Raw genomic sequence first — 21,723 nt, 5'->3', positions numbered from 1 at the left:
ATATTTCGCCTGCCAGCACCTGCTTCAGAACCCATCAATCGACCCTGCCTTTCACTTTACTCCAAGTGCCGCAATTGGAGGCAACATGCCATTTCAATTTCGGTATATGCTACGATGTCGAGACTTTTTTTTTCCCTCTCGCCACTATGTATGAGCCAAAGATAGACATGTTGGACTGAAGCATTTAATTGAGCTTATCGACTTTCAATTTTACTGCGCATCCGATCCGTACAAGGTACCTAATTCAAACATTTCACTAAACGCCGGATGCAAACACAGACAGAACTTCAAGGAATTTTGGAAGTCAAAATATTGATAACGTGCGCAAGCAAAAAATTTGCGTAGAATGCAGAATAACTGTTACTAACTTTGTGCCTTGGAAAGCGTAAAGCGTTACCTCTGAGTCTAGGCTGTCTCGGCGTCTGGATTTGACTCCAAGAGCTAGCTCAACGCCGATCGGCCTACACCATGCGAAATAAGAGCAACTAAATGTTGATAACAAAGTGAGGCCCCGGGCTACTTATCAGAAAAGAAAAGGGTTGAGAGATAGGATCGACTTCAATCTGAGGTGAACATGTCGAAAGCACTGTTGGCACACCTTAAATCGTTTCCCTATCTCTGAAAAAGTGTTGTCGGAAGGGTACCATATCAAAGCGAAGCATGATGCAGCGCAAGATCTGAATAGCAATTCTACCTACCATGTTCGCAAAGTATTCGTTGCAATTGCCACCGATTTAATCCGTGAAATACCTTTGATCAGGGAGAAAACTGCGGCTGGTTAGTAAATTTAAACCCTATCACCTCGGCGAGACATGTTTCCCGCGGGCAACTGCTTTCAGGCGATCTAGCTGAAAATCCACACCAACTCCACTAGCCCCCGTTCTCGGGCGTGTCGTGTTTCCCATGTGTCATCGACCAATGCAGAGAACTAAAGTAGCAAGGGAAAATACCTAATATATCTCATCGATAAGAGGGGCCACGATGTGAAATGTGGATAATGTCGCTTATCACGAACGCGGCCCATAATGCAGAAATCCCTCCTCTTATTGTTAATGACCCGTTGGTGGCCACACTAGCTTCCTAGGGGCAGCCTAGTCGGAGAATGTGGAACAAATTAACCCCGCGGTAACAGGTTCCGCGGGAAAGTTAGGTGGGATTTAAAGCGCTCTCGATACGACATCTCCCTTTTAGAAGACAACGCGGTAAGAAAGAAAACCCCAATCACAATGGACTACTCACTTCAAAATCACCGCTCTTTTGTTGGCTCCAAGGCCACAGAGTTACCTACTCCCTCACTTATTGTCAGTCTGCCAGTCGTCAAGAGAAATGTTGAGAGGCTACACCAGGATGTCGACAAGGCGGGGGTATCTTTTAGACCTCATGTTAAAACACTCAAGGTGCGATTCTTGTCTTTCAGCAAAGTCGATGATCACAACCTTACATGGTGTAGAGCACGGAAGTTACCAGGTTGATGCTTGGAAATGGCAAGTTCAAGAAGGCCGTTGCTTCAACCCTATCGGAGATCCGAGGTCTCCTGCCACTAGCGGAGGAAGGCATACTTGAGGAGGTACGGGACCAATTCATCACCTTTGAAGTAAGATCTTTTAACTGACTAAAACTGGATTTAAGGTTCTCTATGGCCTTCCAGTTAGCTCTGGTGTTATCCCATTATTGAGCGAGATCCGCAAGTCCGTTAGAATACTTCTCATGATTGACCACGAGAAACAAATTTCTCTGCTGGAAGACTTTGCGAAGAAAAGCCCCGAAGCATCCAAGACGCCATGGGATGTTTTCATCAAGCTTGACGTGGGTACCAAGCGCGCAGGTATGCCTCTCAACAGTGAACGTCTTCAGAAAGTCATCCACAGAGTGAATGAATCTGCGATTGTATCTCTTTACGGGTTTTACTGCCATGCCGGACACTCTTATGGATGCAGGACGCAGGAAGAGGCCGAAACGGTCTTGACAGATGAGATCAATGGTGTACTCAGTGCCGCAAAGTTGATTGTCGGCGAGCAGAAGTTGACTCTGTCCGTCGGCGCTACGCCGACAGCTCACGTTGTGGGTAGTCTCAAAACAGCAATCCCAACCAACGTGACCCTAGAGCTCCATGCCGGTAAGTAAGGCTAAGAAACGCTCATTTTAGGTGATGCTAATATTTTAACTCGAAGGAAACTTTCCTGCAAATGACCTCCAGCAGGTGGGCACAGGGTTGGTTTCAACTGAGGACCAAGCTGTAAGGGTTGCTGCCGAGGTTTGCAGTGTCTATCCCGAGCGTAACGAGGCTCTCATCAACGCAGGAGCTATCGCGCTGTCCAGAGAGACAGGCCCATCCCCGGGATTTGGCAATGTGGTAGGAAAGCCGGGGTGGGCTATTGTCCGCGTGTCTCAAGAGCACGGCATCATCGGCGAAGCTCAGGTGCCTGGGCTTAAAAATGCCGAGCCGGAGAGTAGAAATGTGGAGGCGAACTTTGATGTCGGTGACAGGATATTCCTTTACTGTCAACACTCCTGCATTACCGCAGCTGCGTTCCATGTTTACTACGTGGTAGATGAGAACGATATTGTGCAGGACACTTGGATCCCATGGAAGGGTTGGTGATGACTGAGGTATAGGATCAAACAAAGTCTCACTCTTTAAATAATTTTATAAATTCGGTCTAGAGCTCGATTCAAAATCTTTTTTCATAGGGTTTTCTTCTCCCTCTTTAGCGTATGTCTTCTCAGTATGAAGAATACCAGGACTCCAACTTCTATCAAGTTCATGTAGGCTGAGTGGCTCAATACCCAGCAAGAGGCTTTGCCAATGAGACCAATTTGTGGCTTCAAGGCGACAAACAGTGCGATGTATCGCGAAACCGCTGGTAATGTCAATGTTCGTGAATCACCAAATCAAGCTACATGTTTTGGCAGGTGGCTAGGATACTGTATCACAGGCACAAAAGGATTCCGCCTTATTGTTCAAATGTTTGTCTATATATACTCTTTCGTGCTGTGGCGCGTTCTTTCAATAGCAGTGGCTTAAGAACGCATACGCATTGCACAAGTATAGACCGACTCTCAGATATTCTGTACCAAACGCTCCAGAGCGTCGGCGTTATACTTCAGGACAAGATTTAAATGGGTTTCGTCTTCATCAACATGAAAGTCTGGGCGGGAACTCAGACGCGAGGCAATTGCCTCGCCCATCCGGAAAGGCACGTTCGTGTCTTTCTTACTATACCACAGTTGAACTGGTATAGATGGGTGAATGGTTTCCAAACGGAATCCCCAATTACTTGTCAAAACCCGCCCATCCTCCATATACCCATCCACTCCTTGCTTGTAATGCTCTCTATATAAATCAAGTACCATGGTCAGAAACTCGGGGTCTTTCAGAGTCTCCAGATCCGGGCTTATCCAACGTGATGATTTCTTCGCCAATCCGCTGAGCACTAGCTCAACTAGTTTCTCGTTTGGCATACTATTCAATATAGTAACCACTCTGATCTGCAGCCAACGAATTATGATCGGAAAATATAGCAGCCCTATGAACGTGAGCCAGTTGCCCCAGTTCATGCCCTTCATCCCGACATCAATGGGGGCCACTCCGCCAATGACGGAGACGCTCTTCAGATTTTCTTCCGGTAACGAATATGCACATGCGAGCGCATATGGACCACCGCCCGATACACCAATTATGCCGTAAGATTGGAGATTTAAGTGTTCCGCAAGTTCACGGATATCGTTTGGGAAATCCAACAGGGCGCGGCCGGGTTGAGGAGAGCTGTTTCCAATCCCTGGCCTGTCTACAGCAATAATCCTGGCCCCTAGCTTCTTGCCAGGCGCGTCAAAAAACACTCCACCTGAAAGTCGGCAGCCAGGGTAGCCATGCAGATAAAACACTGCCGAGCCACTCCTTGCGCCGTAATATGCGACTCCAAGTTTTCGCCCATCAGATAAGATGAATTCTTCAGAGCTTGTATCATTCGCATAGGATAAATTGCGCTGTCTGGATTGGGGCAGTTGATCAGCATCTGATCCTGGTACTACATGTGGTGTTTGCTCCATGAGTAGGATACTGTCGTTAAGAGGGGAAGTGGATGAAGATGGAGTGCTCCAGGGTTATTAAGAACGCTAGTTGCTGATGGACTACTTATACCCACCTACTTGCTCACTGGTGGGGTGGGGTGAGGGACGTACCATTTGTTGAGCGGTTGTTGTCCAGTGAAGTTCTGGAATACGATCCCTGTAGGAACCAAGCATTTAATAGCCTACTACCAGGGAACGGGGTTGCTGCGGCGGACTCCAAGTCTTCATGCTGAAGGAAGAAGGCCACTGGAACTGATGCGTTCATGCTCTGGGTCCAAGAATTATATGACGCCAAAGATCGATAGGCTTTAATGAGAGCAGATGGCCAGAATCACAATTTTGCTGACTCTCCTTTCGGGCAATGAGTATCCCACGAGAGCCAATAAACTCCACATGTTCGGCTGGAGCGACAGCAGAGTAGTCTAAACTGCATTTGCAATCTATAGGCACTTCGATCGATCAGGTGTCAGCGGCAGTGAGACCTAAGAACCGTAGTGGCTTATTGAGAGCAAGGCCACAAGACTGGCTAGGTAGCATTCCTTGATACCTAGCGTTGATGACTGCAGGTGTCCATTGGCTAGTTTCCAATATTGCCTTTCTAGCCTTAAAAATGATTATCCCGTGCCTCTCAGGTAAAGTCCAAGTCTTTGACGCAGAAAAAAAAAGTTCAACTATAGTTCCGATCACCAATGATTGCCGATGTTCAGCGCAGTTTGTCCCTTGGAGTCCAAGGCTCGGATTTTGTACCAGGCCCCCCAAGCTTGCTTGTCTGCATGTTCCACTAACAGCGCAGAAGGAGCCCCAATCTGAAGACAATTTCCAAATGAATCAAATAGAGAAGCCAGTTACCAGTATTAAGTTCATAGGCATTTTTCAAACTGGCCGTTCAGCTTTCGTTCTCAATATGAAATTAGTTCGGTACTACAAGGGGTCTGCACGCCCTTGACAAGACTGGCTCGCGTATTTCATTCGCATGTATTACGAGTTGAACTGAACCGTATCTGGCTAGAGTACAAGCTGTGCCTCCTTTCCAGTAAAACCAACACCAACCTGAGGCTACTAGGCCGTAGGGCACTCAAACTAATACCCAATCAATTGCTCCAGCCAAGCGATATTGCATCAACCCATCAGGTAACTCCAAGCAGGCACCCTAGAGATATGCGTCTTACACACCATCTTTCTGCTCTTCGCCTTCAGAAAGGATCAAATCCTAGTTGCTCTTGGAAAGGCTGTGTGGATCAATTTATGTAAATAGTCAAATAGTCACAAAGCGTGTCTGCATGTAAGTCTTCCAGAGTTTCACACGCTGTACGAGTGATCTGCGCGAAAGAAAGACACCATCATGGTCAGCATTTACCAACCCATGCTCGATCACATCGTACCAAATCCATGACGCACTCAAAAATATTAACTACCGGAACACTTTCCCCCTGGTCATGGAACAGAATTATGATGCCCAATTCCAGATGAATGACCATCCCCAAAGTAAACTTTTTCTCATCGCATTGGACTAAAGCTTAGGTTGGCACTCATTTCTTTATCAGTAACGGGTAGGCACGTCGGAATGTCTCAGTTATCGTCAACGCATCAAGTTGATTCAGTTTCATATACTCTTTGTGCAGAATTATACGAGTAGAGCACGGCCAGGCCGTCTCGAAATGCTTGTGTGCTGACAGGACTACTATCCACCTTCGAGGCTGAATCGGCGAGGCCGCTTTGCACTCGTCCATAGTGCGTTGTTTTCCTCCCCATTCCACCTATCCGTTGGATCTGCATACCAAGCTGGTTCAGCTCATCATATTCCGAGCGGCGGAGCCCGCTACACCCATGCTTCTTCGCACTCCGCTTAGCACCTCCACCCACCATCGTGGCATCTGCCCCCCATAACAGCATCCTTGTATCCGAACTGGGCACTAGGAGTTTGGTCCAACCTATGCCCAAAAATCATCTAGTGCTCAACGAAAAAGAGCCACCCTACAGCAATGCATGCACCTCGCAGGTCACCCTTCACTATCATCAAACAGGGCGCAGAGCATAGCGTGATTACCACCCAAGCCGCATACTCAATCGCTATATATGGAAGCCTAAAATGTTCATCTTGCGCTGTGGCTAAAACAGGGGGTCACTTGGTGCCGAACATCATCGGCATCCAGAGCCCTGGGCCGTACTACAATGCTACCCTTCAGGGCGGTTAAGGGACGCACTGGGAGGCATCCGCTAACCCTTAATGCAGGATAGCCATTCAGGCTCCTCGGGAAGTCAGCTGCAGCGTTATCCTTGGCATGGGTTAAAGCTATCATCAGCGGTCGATACGATTCTGTTTATAATCTGGAAATGGCTGTTCTAAATAGCTTCTTTTGCTTTTCCCTCATCTTCAAACTCCCTTCTCATGGACCTCAACATTTACCCCCAACAAGCGATCAACAAGACAATGGACATCTCAGACTCTTATCCAGAATACAGACAAACTTCGCGGCTCGACGAGATTCGGGCGACCGAATACAGTTACCTTGACGAACAAGACCATCTTTACCTTGACTTCACTGGCGCCGGCCTCGCCGCAAAGTCCCAGTTTCGAGCTCACCAAGCCCGACTAGAGAAGAACCTCTTTGGCAACCCTCACTCAACGAATCCGACAAGTCAGTCCGCAACACATCTAATCGACGACGCAAGAGCTCGAGTTCTGGAGTACTTGAACGCCTCACCGAAAGAATATACTGCCATCTTCACGCCGAATGCTACTGGTGCCGCGCGGCTTGTCGCAGAAGCCTACCCATTTAAGCGACATACAAAGTTGGTGTTGACGTCCGACAACCATAATTCTATCAACGGCATCAGAGAGTTCGCCAAAAGGAACCATGCGCGAACGGTATACGTCCCGGTCAGAGCGCCAGAGCTTCGGGTTGACCCGTCAGACCTGATGTCGGCTTTAAGCCGCAAGGGAGGCTTGTTTCAATATGGTTCGGCAGCCACGCGGCGCAGTGGTTTGTTTGCATACCCAGCACAAAGCAACTTCAGTGGCGTTCGTCACCCACTCTCCTGGATCGACGTCGCACAGAAGCAGGGATACGACGTGCTTTTAGATGCCGCAGCCTACCTCCCAACATCGAGGCTCGACCTGTCAGCCACTGGCGTCAAACCCGAGTTTGTAACCGTGAGCTGGTACAAACTGTTTGGGTACCCCACGGGAGTTGGATGCCTCATAGTTCGGCGGGATGCTTTGGCACGCCTGGCTACTTCCCGGCCATGGTTCTCGGGTGGAACGATAACGGCTGCCACTGTTGGCGTACCTTGGCATGCAATGGCACCCGACGAGGCAGCATTCGAGGATGGAACTGTAAACTTTTTGTCGATTCCAGACGTCCAAGTTGGCCTCGATTTGTTGGATGATGTGGGCATGCATTTTATCGAAACAAGGGTTAGATGTCTAACTGCATGGTGCCTCGACGGCTTACGAAACCTTGAGCACAGCGACGGGTTCCCCATGGTAAGGATATACGGTCCAACAACCATGGAATCTAGAGGAGGTACAATATGCTTCAACTTCATCGATGCTTCTGGAAAAGTGGTAGATGAAAGGCTTGTGGCGAAGGAGTCAGCAGCAGAAAAGATTTCCTTACGGACGGGTTGTTTCTGTAACCCAGGCGCTGGTGAAAGCGCATTTGGGTTGAAGAAGCCAGATTTGCTCTCGCTGAGCAAGGTAAAAGGCACATCACTAGATACTTATATGCGCATGATAGCTCCTGTTGGGGCTGTCCGCATTTCGTTTGGCTTCATGTCGACGGCGGGCGATGTCGATAGGTTTCTCCGTTTTGCAAGGAAACATTATCGGGATAGAGTGACAACCACTGAGGGGCTTCCACCACATGAGCATTGTTGACGGATAAAAATGAGAATAAAACAAAGCACTAACATCTGGTTGTTCATCAGCTGTGACTTGGTATAAGCTCGTTCCTCGTTTAATGATGAGCATCGCTAAGTTGACTAGTGGTTTGTCAATGCGCCCAACAACGGAAATCCTTGGGACATGCGTGGCACTAGTTGTAAGTCCTACTGCTGAAGTGATAGCATTATGAGGTCACCTTCCTAAGTGGCATTCTAAAAGTGATCTCAGTTCTTGTGCTATTCATCATTCAAAGGCTAAGTAGGCCTTTAAAATTTCTTGGACACTCTGGGCCACGCTCATTAGCAAAATCGTCGATACTACGCTTTTCTCATTACTAGAACTCCTAAACAGTTTAGTTCAATGAGTTAATTCTGCTCCTTTATCGCAATTTCTCATGCTTCAGATATACCAGTATACAAGTCACGACCTAGAATCCACCTGCTCATTTGACAGCCTACCCAGGCTTCAAACTGCCAGTGCATCATATGCGCTTATGGCGTAAGTTCATCTTGATTTCCCAATGAATTTCACATGACGTTGGACAATACGACACTGTCGAATGATTGGGTGTCACACTAGTCCGAGAGTTGTATCATAGCGTGGTGGACATCTACCTCGGGCCCGAAAACATGGACCGGTTATTTCTGAGGTTCAACTTCGGAACGGTTGTTTCTGCTTTATGCTCAAATGATGGCATTTTCCACTATTTCTGAGTATTAAAAACTGCAGTATTTAGGCCAAGTGGGCGACAGCATATGTGCCTGCTGGTGAATGTGCGGCACCAACCCAGGCATTCCAGTTGTTTATTCCCTCTGTGCACTCTGTTGTGATAGGGCGTCCTTGAACTTGCGCAACCACTTCGCCTCCTCTGTGAATAGTGACAGTCACTTCTCCAAGCCTACCGTTAAAAGGAACACTACCGTGATAGACACCAATACCACCGTTGGGCACGCCGTCATCGTCCCACGATCCTTCCTGAGGCACTCCACCGATACTTACAGTGACTGAAGCGGGCCCAGTAAGCAGTGCAGAATACACGACTTTGTCATCCATTATCTCTGCTGGATGAAACAACTCTTGGCCATGGCTGGGGGTGTTGCCAGTGGTGCCTCCAGAGTCACCAGCATGGCCAGGATGTATACGGTACCAGGTCACGAGGCCTTCGCGATTGATGGTAGCATGACCATACTTGTAAAGGTCGATAAGGAAAGGCAGCAACAACCTCCAGCCGTCATGAGGCATGTCTCGAACATAGTTGAATGGTGCCTTTCCGTATTCGAAAGCACCAAATTGTTTCTCGTGGAGAGGACCGATATAGTGAGATTCTCCAAAGTCGTTCCAAGAAATCTGCGGCTGTCAGCGCTGAAAGGTTCGCGTTACACTAGGGGCAGTGAGACTTACAATCTGTACATATTCGGGTCTCAACTGGAGAATTTCATTCCATCTGTCGTTCCAAAGATCATCTCCCTTCCAGGCCCAGTTCTTATTCCAAGTAGGCAAGTTGGTGTAGAACCATGGAGAAACGGCTACCATGTACGGCCTGTGGCCCAAGAAATGTTTGTATGAGGCATCCAGACCAGGGTCCATTTTACGACTGTTGCCATGAGGCCATGCAGCCCAGCTGAACAGGCCATCGGTAACACCAGTGTTGACAGCATTCTCGGCGCCTATAGATGAGAAAGAAGGCATGAAGAAGCAGCCAGTGGCTGCCTTGATATCATGCCAATCGGCTGCATTCCCGGTGCCTTCGAAAGTAGATACTACTGGTTGCCATCCGCGCTTAAAGTATGCTGGGGATGGGCCAAACTGAGACGAGATTAGCAACGTAAACGCTGTCGAAATAGGGACAAGATGAGGTTGAACAAGAACTGATAAAACTGTAGCCCGCGCATCTTGCAGAGTAACTCACCCGATTAAGCATCTCAATGACCCGCTCCTTGGGCCAGGCGCCGGCTCCCTCGTAATCGAACGACAAAAGCAGCTTGAATCCGGTTTGTTCAGCTGCAGCGAAAAACTCTGGAAGCTTTGCAATTGCCTCTTCGTGTATACCAAAGTTCACTACAAAACCATCGATATGAGCCTCTTGGGCTAAGCCGATGTCGTACTTGTATTCATCGACAGTGTAGTCGCACGTGTTGCTCAGCTGTTTGATCATTAGCATAAAATTTCCTTCTTTAATTCTCTATCAATCTAGAAATCGCACCATGAAATGGGCAAACACAGCCCGCTCAAACCCTTGAGGCGGTGCCTGCGGGTATGGCTGCGCCTGAGGCGGCGGCGGCGCTGGTCGCGTGTCATCATCGTCGCCCGTAATAGAGGCGATCTCGGCCTCTATTTTCTTTTTCGCTTGCGAGAAAAACGCCCTCATTCTTACGGATGTTGCAAAGAAGAGAATTTGGTAGGACGAAATCGTGACGCGTTGTATGTTTACCGCTCCAGTTAAATGACACGTGGAATGGCGAAGCTTCAATCTTGGCCAAAGGGGAGGGTCGTCGTAGCCCCATCAGTACATAACCGAGGCTTAGCACGCGTCCCGACTTATCCGGCTGCTTTAAATATCATGTTCATTTCCATGATATCGACAGCACGCTCAATGAGTTTGTTCATGGCGGTTAGAGCATCTTATTGTGTTTAACGTCGAATCTCCTGATGGTCAAGTCAGTTTTGGGACGCGAGTCAGACTTGACAGGGGTAACATGTACATGTCGTTTTTTATGTCGCAATAGAAAGTAATTACGTCACTGCTTGGTTCTCGTACGTCGGCCACTGATACAAGAAGGCCATTGCGCCCAGAAACCACATGCAAAAAAAATAAAGAATTAACAGGTTCTAAACTAAAGGGAAAGTTAAAGAAAAGCCGCGGAGCAAGCCGCTGAGTTTTGTAAACCGAACAAGACATTCGAAACAAAATACCTTAGTTTTATAAGAGACTGGACACCTTGTACGTACCCTTTCTAGTGATCAATGACAAAGCCTGTGAGTTCCTTTCACTATCTTGAATCTCAGAACATTGAGTAGCAAGCGAGTCTGTTGAAACTCGCAACCCACGTAGCCGTAGCCCAGTGGTCTCCGATGGGACGCTAGGATACGGCGAAATAGATAGCAAGATTGTTTTTCGCCGGCTAAAGAAGATTGAAGAAGTCTAGCGTAAGAAAAAGCAAAAGAATTGTCCTCGGTGAGGCTCGAACTCACGACCTTTGGATATCTCTGCCTAAGCCAGAGTCATATTTAATCATATGAGACCAACGCTCTTCCAACTGAGCCACGAAGACTGTGACCCGTGTGGGTCTTGCTACACGTGGCACGCAAGTTGACTAAGCGGGAACGAGCGTAACAGGAAAACCGATGTTGAGCCATTGCCGTATCGATCCAAGCCGTTTCTCACGCAATTCATTTTCGATTGACCATAAGACAGAGGGTGTCACTTGCACAGAAAGTGAAATTTGTGTATTAAGTTAAAACATTCATTACGTTTATATTATCTTAACCACTGTCATATGCAGCTTACTCCTGCGGGAATCTTGTGATGTCAGCTGGAGCCGAAGACATCACTACTACTGTTGTTGTAACCACCCCATCCGGTCCCTCACCCTTCACTATTCGGAACTTCTCGCTTTCCTGTACTGCTGATGGGTTGGTACCAGCTGTCCAAGACCTTTGTAAACTCCTCGTAACGTTGATTTGAAACTCGCGCTCGACCATAATCATCTCAGGCATTTGAGGGTCCGAGTGGCAATCTCCTGCGGACTCTAGATCATGACTGATACTCCAAAGCTTCTTCCGCGGTGTAAAATATGTAGGGGAAGTCGGGGATGTGTGTATTGAATTGGCGGCGTCACTTTGGTGAGGGAATAGATAGTCGATGAGAGGTTGCGCAGCAGGTATGCAAACAGCCATGATAACCACATCGGCTTCGAGGCTACATTTAGGGTTAGCAAATGGACTCTTCATAGCTGCTTGGAATGGTAGTACCTCGTCCAGATAACAAGATCTGCGGAGTCGTCTTTTGCTGGTGTAAGCTACACAAACTTTAAACTTTTGAGAAGGGGAACTCACAGGTGAAGTCGGGACTTCCAAGTGATTTCAATCTTGTGCACTTAAAGATCGCTGTCGAAAGGGCTCTGTAAGAGTTTCGTCAGTAAAACGTACCTTCAAATTACTGCTCTCCAGTCGGAGACTACGAAATCAGCGTTTGAGCGAACTTTGCACTTACACAAGACCCAGTACCAAGGATATTGCCAACCCAATTCGCTTACTCCTGGCAAAATGCAATTTACGAATTGATAGAGCGACATAAACCGCGAGGTAAGCGTTTGTAGCAGCTGATATAGCTGAAGCCGTTCCTGTCAGTCAAGTATTCAAACGTGCAACAATGTCAAACGTACCACTTGTTGAGATGGAATATTCAACAGCCATATCTGGGCCCAAACATGCTTTCGTCATGAATGACATCTCTTCTTGTGATGGTGAACATTGTGCATATAGTCCAACAACATTTCCTAGAAGCGCTATACCGCAGAAGACTGCCAGCCCCCAAAGAAATATGCGGTGCGCCCTTTTCGGCTGGAGTAATCGGTTTACTAAAGCGACCACGGCGAGTTTTGGTAACACTAGAGCAAATATGCCAAAAGAAAAGGCCATAATCGTCCAGTGCATAATCGCCTCTTTTTGCGGGTCAGTAAGTGATGCGACATGTCTACCGTGGCCGATCGCCACGGCCTTGAGTGTTGTAGCTGTTGATGTCCATCCAGATACCTGAAAAGACAAGGTTCAGTGATCACCGCAGACCAGTCGACGACAAAGCTTCATACCACTGCAGCCAAGAGAATTCCGTCATCGAAGTGAACTCGCTTCTGTATCCATCCCCTTACAAACAGCCGCGATAATGCGAAAATCGTCGAGATGGCGGTTGCCGGCACGACTGATGCGATGATAACACCGCCTATGCTGTGATTATCGACGTTTTCGGATACATCGGCATTTCGTGGAAGCAGAGGGAGCGGAGGTATTGTCGCACTGGTTAATACTCTGTGTAATAGATGCATCATGCGTGTCGACGCAGAAGATTGATTATTGCAACGTTGGCATGACAAACCATCTATTGTTGATGAATGATACGTATGAGGGTATTGTTTGAAACTAAGAAACATCATTCAAAGCAAGAAATGGGGGGGAGACGAGCATTTTCATAGTTACGCCACTCTGTGCGAAGGTGGGTGGGCAGTTTGAAACCCCAAACTCTGTTCTAGAAGGGCTCGAGAGTGCTAGTCGCTAAGTAAGCTGATGCGGTAGGTTTAGTGGGCGTCAAAGATTGAAGCCATTTTTCTCATCTGAAGTTCTGTTTGGTTGAGGGTAAACCTTCTTATTCAGCTTTGTGCACATGCAATAGTCGCTCCTCATCCTTTCAGGGATGGAGGCTTCTGAGCCCACTTTCAAAGATTCGGAATTTCACAATTAGCTGTATGTCGACGGAAACAGAATGTTGGGTCAAACCTGATGAATCGGATCGCTGGTCTCAGTTATCCGGGATTGTTAATCGTCAGTGCTAAATTAGGTCCCGTTTGCCACGAGCAGAAAGAAAGGAACTAGCCCTTTAGCTAGGACTATTGCGTAAATGCTACACAAAGCGTAGCGTGTACTCCTTCAAGAGTGGAAATTCAGTACACTGGCCCGAGCTCAGCACGGTTGCTATAAGTAAAGAAACTGGCAATGGCAAAGGACCCAATCTTCGAAATATCAACTTCCAGAATGGTCGGGCCTTTGAGCTGCTGAGAAGCTAAATTACGCAATACCTTTTTAGCACACGTGCCGTGTTGTTCGATATAAGCCTATACCTTGCAGTTCGTTCTCCGTCAATGCAGTCGTACGATGTTAGACTTTTTGCAATGATTATACCTGCCTTGCTGTGAGAAATACTAGGTTGAAGAGGTTGATCCGAATCACATGTTTGGCAGTTTGCAAGTAAGGGACACATAAAATATCTTTCCCAGGACTGACTGCGAGAACCGTTTCTGTCCCCCCGCATTGATTGTTGCGCCAGTGGCATAACGACATTGCAACAAGTCGAAGTCGGCTCGGACATTGGACAAGTTGAAGCGTAGGCCGGGCCGGGGCCCGTGTTATGCTTCTTCAGATGCGAAGACATAATTGCCGAGGGAACGCAATGGGACCTTGGTACTCCAACGAGTAACTTTGTTCGCTTAAGCTACCCTATATTAGTGCTTTTAAGACTCTCTCACTCCCAAAAGTCTGACAAAGAAAACAGTTTGCCCTGCCACTCACTGAAACCGGAATTGCCTTCACACCTTTTGCGCGAACCGAACTCGCATCTCACCGTTAGCTAAGCTGAGGGCTTCAAGCCTCAGCAGGGATGCCAGCCTCAACGTCATCGCTGAGCGGTTGACCTTGCCTTCTCCGGCTTTGTTCTGTCAGAATGTCTCGCCTTACTGCCAGTAAGTGTCTGGGAAAACTTTGCTAAGCATCTGCCAGCCATGTAACTGAAATCCCCTGAGTCAAGTTCAACGACGTCGTTGGCTAAGACTAGACTTGGATCCTCTTTTATACCACGATAAGCAAGGTAAATCTGCGCTTTACTCCCACATGTATTCTATTTACCAAAATCTCTACCCATGATATTTCTTGTCATATCTCGAAAGAAATCAAAATTTAACATTATACTAGGACGTGGGTGTCCATTCAATCATCCCCGTGCCGAACGAGTGTAGCGTGCTTGGCAGCAAAGTCAACTGAACTCGAAAGGCAAGCGTACATTACTAGTCCTGTCGGCTATGAGTAGAAAGAATTAATTAATTTAAAATTTCCGGACTTGAAAGTTAAACCAGTGATCTAGTAGTATACCGTTCAACCTTCAACAGTGAGAGCGCAAAACGCTAAGTGTTACGCACTCCTGACCAACACGCTCGGATCTAGGATATGCTAAATAATCTCTAAAAGAAACATCCAAGTGAATTTCTTTTGAGAAACCCGAGGCTTTGACGTTGACATGTAAGCTTGGGCTTTCAATACTTGCCTATGTCTGCGCGCCCAAGCTTAAGGCCGCTCGGGGGTGTCTTCCAGCTCCAGCTCCTTTTTGTCATAGCCTGGATAACAGCATTCAGGAGCTTCCTGAAATCATGAAATGTGCAGGTAAAGGTATTAAGGTAACACAGGGGAACGCCTCCACAACCGCTATGCCGAATATAGAGGTGATTCCCTGCCTGAAACTTTGGGCTCATTCTAATTGAGAATAAGCTCAGCTGATTAAAGATGATTTGCAGATGTAAAGTCTTTAGCTCTCTCCTGTTAGAAAAGTAATTATATCACAGTACCAGTCGTACGCACGTGTAATACAAGAAGCCGTTGATATTGAATATATGTCCCGCAAACTACATGATGCATGCATTCCTACAAACATCATTATCTCCCTTGAATCTCCTAAACGCGTTCCAGATTGCCTCTAATACCTTAACGAAATCGCTGGGAAAAAACAGATCTTTGATGATGACCAATGACCATACATGGGCGGAATCATCATGCGAAATCCGAATGGGGCTCTGCTACCAAGGAATCAAAGAGGCAATGTAGCATCTGTGGGTATAAAGGAACTTTCTCAAACAAAAACAAAAAAAGAAAAGAAAAGAGAGAAGAAGAGAAAACAGTGACGCCTAAAATGCATCACAGAAAGTCCCCAACGCCGTGACAACGAGACAGGGGAATACTGGTTTGATTTTTAACGCAAGTGGTAATGGCACCAGAAACCCAGGTGACACCCTCGTATGAACCATCTTCATGAGAGTCGGCCATAAAAGTACCAGTTTGGCGAAGGTTACCGACACAACCCTGAAAGGTACGTCCATATCGGCGGTTAGTCCAGGGCATAGTAATGACAACGCCTGTTTGACCGGCATCAACAGTGCCACGGATCAGATAACCTTGCATAGTGGTCCAAGTGCGAGAAAAGTCGATTCCAAAGCCAAGCTTAAGACGGTCCTTTATAGGCGTGACGTCTAAGCCAGCACTGACCGTGACCTGATTGGCAATGGAGTAAGACTTGGAGATCGTGATGTCCATACCTCTGCTGCCAGTGCCGATAACAACTGGAGACATCTGTACATCCCAATCGACGAAGCGCAGAGTGCGATCAATAATAATTGGATGATTGCTATCGCAGTCACGCTTGCTAGGGCCGAGCTCGCTGTGGTTACTAGGAATCTCAGCGAACTCATCACCGGCCCTAAGCCAGTCATAGTCGATTTCGGGTGCCTCAGGGAGGATGTTCATGGTCTTCAAAAGCAGGTCCCATGTGTCTGCTGTAATAATAGAGGCTGCAAAAACGACTTTTCCGTCAGAGACCTAAACCCAACTTGGATAAAAAAGAACGGCATACCGCGACCATCTCCAACGACAAGCAGTTCACCGCGGCGCATATGGCGGTCAGCAGCCTCGGTAAAGTTGCCTTCAAGTTGTTTGGTGAGTGGAGCTGAGATAACGATGGAGGCGGCAAACAAGGCAGTAATAGTGAAGCGAAGGGCATCCATCTTGAGAGAGGCCAATCTGAGAAATATTGAGTGGGTTTATAGTAGCGGTAAAGAACGAATTCAAAACAGATAACAGGATCACCGAGGCATTATAAGTTTTTTCAATGTCGTAGAACCAAATCGTAAACGTCTTTAGGTAGCTTCAGTCAGTTTACAGTCACACGAGATAGCTTTGCCCGAGTGTGTTAGCTACAGATCCGGAATGAGTTCGTCCGATCAGAGTACATTGCTCCAAGCATGTTGCCTCCAGATGAGGGCAGTCTCAATCTAGCGAGTCATGGAGGAAGATTCAGGAGGCCTCGGCGGGCAGTCCCAACAACACTTGAGAGGGTCTGTTCTCTACAGGTGTAGATCAACAATCATCATCTTCAAAACACTCTAGCGGTATTCTCATGTTGTTTCATTGGGCGAAGATCAGCCACGCCTTGGACAGGGTAACGGATTGTCGAACAAGTGCTTGAGGACATAATTGCCTATTTCAGTTTGGCTTGCCCCTGCTGCATGATTCAGTGACTGTAAAAACGATCACGTTACCAAGACTTCCTTCAAGAGTGGAATAGAATGCTAATGAGTTGTCAAATCTATTGGTCTGCGAGCGCCAATCAACCCAAAAGGTAAGCTTATCATTAGCTCCGTTAACGAGTAATGTAATCTGTAATCAATATTCAATATATTGTTCATCATCAAGTCATGGAGAACACGAAATCTGGGAATGACGAGACACAATCACGCTAAGCCTTGCACTTTGGTAGCCAACATTTCACCTTTGAGAAAAGACGCATTTGTATTTCAATCATTGGGCTTTCCACCATTAAAGCTTCGAAGCCTTCCTCCTCGTTTTCCGGTTCATAATCATAACAAATTCGCCTCCAGACCTTTCAAGCTTCTATAACTATTCCCATACCATGCGGGTCTCATCACTTGTTACCGTAGGGGCTCTGATCACCGTGTATGATATCCCAACGTTCTTATTCTTCCGATTTCATAATACTGATCGATGATGGCTAGTGCCGTAGCTCGGCTGCACAGCTCTGCTGTCTGCGTTAATGCTGCAAGAAGCGGTAGCACCGGTAACGGTACCCCGTGGGGTATTGGCTATGGTTTCCGGACGGAATACGAGATTAGCCTTGAAGCCACTAAGTGTGCCTGCGGCTACTACAAGAACCGCAATACCGGAAACAAACAATGGGACAAATGCCCTGATTGTACTTTTGTATGTCAGACTCTCTGAGTTCTACCATTTTGCGCTAATGATGAATTAATAGGACGGCCTCCTATGTAACTCTGCCGACTGGCATATTGGTGGTGACGAGGTAAATCAAATATTTGAGTACTCAAGATACTATGCTAATCGTACCGACTTTTAGATGAACCACTACTGCAGAAAGTACTGTGGTGCTGAGGGCAATGATGGCAACTGAAGTTGCAGACTCCTCGCCAATCAGTATTCCAAGAGAACTTTCAGGTGCAAGGCGTTGGTGTCTTTAAGGAACAGAATCGGCATTCTCTTTTGATGAAAAAGATGGATATTTTCTTCATTCCATTTTTAGAGAGTACAAGAAGCACATGACTGCCTGTATGCCTTAGCTTTGATAAATTAGCGTGACTAAAATCTACTTGATGATCATAAGAATATTATTTCAAGCTATGTTTGGCGCGCTGGTCCTCATATGACGAACCCTAGTAGTGCGGCCGCCGATAATAAAATCTCAGGAAAGTGAGGGGAAAAGTGTCTTGCTAAGTTATTTCGCTCTATAAGTGATTGTGTCTGGGGAAATTGTCCCATCGAAGCTGTGACTTATGCCTAGTCAAGCTCACCCCAACAAGTGCCACATGGTCACATATGGATAATAAACTAAGGTCGAAATATCCAACTGTTACCCACGGTTTCCCTCTGAATCAGATGACTAGGCTGCCCAAACAAGCTTTGGCTGGCTCTTGGATGGACAGTTCCACTCACCAGGATATACCTGCAGTCATTTGCTAATTAGTGGGAGACTAAGTAGGCAAAGAACTTCTGCTACCCTTTACACACTGCCTGACTGACTCAAGGTATCGAACAGGGGCCGATTGTCTTGCGATGATCCAATTTCATATGTTTTACGACTAGAAAGGAGTCTATGTCTGCTTTAATTGGAGTCTAGGTACCCAGCCGAGCTCAGGAAGCAAACTCGTTGGCAGAGGTGCGACTCGCTAGTCGTGCTAGTAGTTTCATCTAAACGAGCATGCAAAACAGGAAACCAATGAAAGTAAGTGAACATCTCTTGTCATTACTGGACAGCCGACGGTTTTGCCAAGAAGATGCAACGATGCGGTTTATTCGTGACAATTGGCTTCTGCTGTGGGTAATAGAACTCGGCGTTGACGTATGAATTCTTAACATGATCCCAAATTTGACATTAGTAAATGAATGAACCCCTACGAGCTTCTAGAGATTCGGCGCTTACCTTGGAGGTAACTTGCAGCAAGCTCGACCTGAACTCGCCCTACTCCATTTTGACCCCAACAAAAATCACTATACCCTACAACTCAGCCATGGTATTACTGAGTCGATGGCCTACGTGCGTGTGCTTACCGCCTTGCCTATTTGCATGAGCAACCCTAATTTGATAATACAGGTTTCTCACAAGGTTTCAGCCTCAACGGAATTTTAAGAATACCCAGTTGAAATTATGCCACCGAATGTCCCACCGTTGTGTTTCCATTGCCGCAGGTAAAAAGTCTCAAAATTTCAGATCTCCATGCACAGTGTTCTTTATGAGGATTTTCATTTTTCGAATACCGTACTGATCTTGCAAGCTCAGGCAGGAGCTCACAGCGCGATCATATCGCTCACGGCAAAAGGGCTGGCTCAAGGCTTTTTGAATTTCTATTGACACTACCCTCACCGACTGTGAGTGCAGTTTTGTCAGCAACTAACTCCAATAAAACTGCACCGGAGTACTCTGTCTCAATTAACTGACTCTTCAGGCAGGGGAAGAAGCTGGTTGAGAGCCAGTGCTGAGCACAAAACTACCACCGTCCCCTGCAGTTCTCTTCTATCTGTGTCAGCACTAAAGCTTCCATGAAAAACGGTTTATTACAGTCCTCTCCATTAGAACTTGTCTTCAAGTTATAGTATGGGGTCGTAGTATTGGGACAATATCATTAAAATTCTGCAAAGCGTTTGTGCTATTATTTGGCCTCAAACCGCTTTGTAGCTAAGCCACGGAGTCATTCTATTGGAGAAGAGTATTCTTGATAGTTATTTCTCACGCCCTTAGAACCTGCTCTTTTCCCAAGGTTTCATCAACTCCTATGGCTCTTTCCGATAGTGACCTTATGTAGCCATTCTCCTTGGATGTTTTGACATTTGAGCTATCTGTTTGAACTCCATCTCTTAAACTCACACTAACATCGAACCATTTGGGACGATACTCAGCATCAAACAACTATTGCCCGCATGGAAAAGGAGAGTTGTGATGATACGGGGCTGTGGGGTCCATCAGCATTTGATGTCGTGATGGGGGTGTGCTGTCGAGAAATACCTAAACACCGCCTTTAGCCGCCGGGGTCGGGGATATCCGAGATGGCGACATTGCATATCCGCATTCCCCAACTTGCGATTCCGGCGTGCGGAGTAACCACAACTTCGTCACATCATCAAATCGCCTTGCGTTTTCTGATTGTAACTTCAAGAGAACGTTTATCTTGCGAGAGATATTTCAGGTGGAAGGCAGAAAGCCATCCGAGTACTCCTTTTTTGATCAACCAACTCCCCCTCCCCCCAAACCTTTCTGCTATCGACTGTCCAGCATGTCTCCCAGCGCAACAGGAACCCCATCTGCCGGCCCCCTCGCATCGGCGTTGGACTCGGGAAATACGTCGAGCGGTAAAGTGAAGCGACTCCATCAGATCCCAGTCCCCGAGACGAAAGAGGCCGCCCGCAGATGGCAGCTGGAACAAATGGCCGCCGCATTTCGCATCTTTGCCAAGTTGGGTTTCTCGGACGGCGCCAGCGGACACATCAGCCTCAGAGGTACGTTTCTGTGACAGTGGGAGGGTTAAATTGCCTCCACTGTTTGTAATACGACGCATGCTAAGCAGCGCATGAAGATCCCGTAAGACCGGACACGTTCTGGATCAACCCGTATGGCGTACATTTTGGCGTTCTCAAGGTGTCGGACATGGTCCACATTGATGAGAACGGCAATCGCATTGGCGGCGCCGATAAGCCGGTGAACACGGCAGGGTTCATGATTCACTCTGCTCTGCATCTGAGGCGACCGGACGTCAACGCTGCCTGCCATATGCACAGCCCCTATGGCCGAGCATGGAGTACCTTTGGACGCCCAATCGAGATGCTGAACCAAGGTGAGTTCCACTTGTGAATAATTATACATGGCCTTGTAATAACGCTGACCGACAAGATTCCTGCATGTTCTACAACGACCTCTCCGTTTATCCCTCATTTGGTGGTGTCGTTCTCGCCAAGGAGGAAGGTCAGCGTATTGCCGATCACCTCGGTCCTACCAACAAGAACATAATTTTGCAGAACCACGGTCTTCTCACCTGCGGGGGCACCGTTGGCGAGGCGGCTGCTTACTTTATTGCTCTTGAGCGCGCTTGTCAAAGTCAGCTTTTGATCGAGTCAGCCATTGCTCCGGGCAGCAACGGTGCTGCGAGCGGTCTGAAGAAAACCCTAGTTGATGACGAGGAAGCTCAGTACACCAAGGATGGCACTGGTACTCCGGAAGTCATGTACATGCAATTTGTTCCGGAGTATCAGTTGATTTTGAAGGAGTCGGGTGGCGACTTCTTGCTGTAAAAGCCACAGTGTATACAATCTTGGGCCCCTACAATGCAGACTGATCGACTCTCCAACCAAGTATTAACCACAGTATTCGGTTCATCCGTCGATATACTTGAACAATGTCTTAACACACAAATGGCAAGCCTTGTTCAACGATCGTGCCCACTTTGGACTCATCTTATCAAGACCTCATACCCCAGGGAAGTTTCTTGTTTGGAGCTTATTTTTATAGGCTGCTGCCTGCGTTTCTTGATATTACGATTGGCATATATGTCTAGGTACTCACGTGAACACCTCAAAAATTGGTCATCCGGAAACATGTTTCATCAGGCAGGCAGGCAGGCAGGCAAGCACGAAGTACACGTTCTAGGCATTCCCCGCATTACAAACACAACTTAAAACGAGTCAACCCAAGATGGCCTGGGGTAACAACAATG

At 47.2% G+C, this 21,723-nt stretch overlaps 8 protein-coding genes across 8 annotated transcripts; 4 read left to right on the top strand and 4 right to left on the bottom strand.

Moving 5' to 3' along the window:
* Window positions 1-1,226: 1,226 nt before the first annotated feature.
* CTRU02_204131 (alanine racemase) lies at window positions 1,227-2,602 on the top strand (the record flags this gene model as incomplete). The annotated part of the gene is made up of 4 exons (XM_036728223.1): window positions 1,227-1,397; window positions 1,451-1,573; window positions 1,630-2,116; window positions 2,172-2,602. 4 exons carry the CDS (start codon window positions 1,227-1,229, stop codon window positions 2,600-2,602), a joined length of 1,212 nt encoding a protein of 403 aa, XP_036579933.1.
* A 458-nt stretch (window positions 2,603-3,060) lies between these two features.
* On the bottom strand, window positions 3,061-4,050 carry CTRU02_204130 (alpha/beta hydrolase; the record flags this gene model as incomplete). Its single annotated transcript, XM_036728224.1, has 1 exon — window positions 3,061-4,050. One exon carries the CDS (start codon window positions 4,048-4,050, stop codon window positions 3,061-3,063), a length of 990 nt encoding a protein of 329 aa, XP_036579932.1.
* A 2,410-nt stretch (window positions 4,051-6,460) lies between these two features.
* Window positions 6,461-7,951, top strand: CTRU02_204129 (cysteine desulfurase; the record flags this gene model as incomplete). Its single annotated transcript, XM_036728222.1, has 1 exon — window positions 6,461-7,951. The coding sequence occupies one exon, from the start codon at window positions 6,461-6,463 to the stop codon at window positions 7,949-7,951; it is 1,491 nt and encodes a 496-aa protein (XP_036579931.1).
* Window positions 7,952-8,689: 738 nt separating this feature from the next.
* CTRU02_204128 (alpha-glucanase) lies at window positions 8,690-10,325 on the bottom strand (the record flags this gene model as incomplete). The annotated part of the gene is made up of 4 exons (XM_036728221.1): window positions 8,690-9,304; window positions 9,359-9,763; window positions 9,867-10,100; window positions 10,161-10,325. 4 exons carry the CDS (start codon window positions 10,323-10,325, stop codon window positions 8,690-8,692), a joined length of 1,419 nt encoding a protein of 472 aa, XP_036579930.1.
* A 1,136-nt stretch (window positions 10,326-11,461) lies between these two features.
* CTRU02_204127 (uncharacterized protein) lies at window positions 11,462-13,002 on the bottom strand (the record flags this gene model as incomplete). The annotated part of the gene is made up of 6 exons (XM_036728220.1): window positions 11,462-11,876; window positions 11,930-11,960; window positions 12,014-12,078; window positions 12,171-12,288; window positions 12,343-12,712; window positions 12,769-13,002. 6 exons carry the CDS (start codon window positions 13,000-13,002, stop codon window positions 11,462-11,464), a joined length of 1,233 nt encoding a protein of 410 aa, XP_036579929.1.
* Window positions 13,003-15,631: 2,629 nt separating this feature from the next.
* Window positions 15,632-16,494, bottom strand: CTRU02_204126 (uncharacterized protein; the record flags this gene model as incomplete). Its single annotated transcript, XM_036728219.1, has 2 exons — window positions 15,632-16,293; window positions 16,344-16,494. The coding sequence occupies 2 exons, from the start codon at window positions 16,492-16,494 to the stop codon at window positions 15,632-15,634; spliced, it is 813 nt and encodes a 270-aa protein (XP_036579928.1).
* A 905-nt stretch (window positions 16,495-17,399) lies between these two features.
* On the top strand, window positions 17,400-17,915 carry CTRU02_204125 (uncharacterized protein; the record flags this gene model as incomplete). Its single annotated transcript, XM_036728218.2, has 4 exons — window positions 17,400-17,464; window positions 17,488-17,707; window positions 17,760-17,807; window positions 17,862-17,915. The coding sequence occupies 4 exons, from the start codon at window positions 17,400-17,402 to the stop codon at window positions 17,913-17,915; spliced, it is 387 nt and encodes a 128-aa protein (XP_036579927.2).
* Window positions 17,916-20,289: 2,374 nt separating this feature from the next.
* CTRU02_204124 (class ii aldolase adducin domain-containing protein) lies at window positions 20,290-21,301 on the top strand (the record flags this gene model as incomplete). The annotated part of the gene is made up of 3 exons (XM_070204332.1): window positions 20,290-20,512; window positions 20,590-20,847; window positions 20,904-21,301. 3 exons carry the CDS (start codon window positions 20,290-20,292, stop codon window positions 21,299-21,301), a joined length of 879 nt encoding a protein of 292 aa, XP_070062095.1.
* Between the last annotated feature and the right edge of the window lie 422 nt (window positions 21,302-21,723).

The sequence above is a fragment of the Colletotrichum truncatum genome, assembly GCF_014235925.2.
Source record: "Colletotrichum truncatum strain CMES1059 chromosome Unknown Contig_0002, whole genome shotgun sequence".
NCBI classification, from domain to species: domain Eukaryota; kingdom Fungi; phylum Ascomycota; class Sordariomycetes; order Glomerellales; family Glomerellaceae; genus Colletotrichum; species Colletotrichum truncatum.
This window is presented reverse-complemented; position numbering and strand designations above follow the sequence as displayed.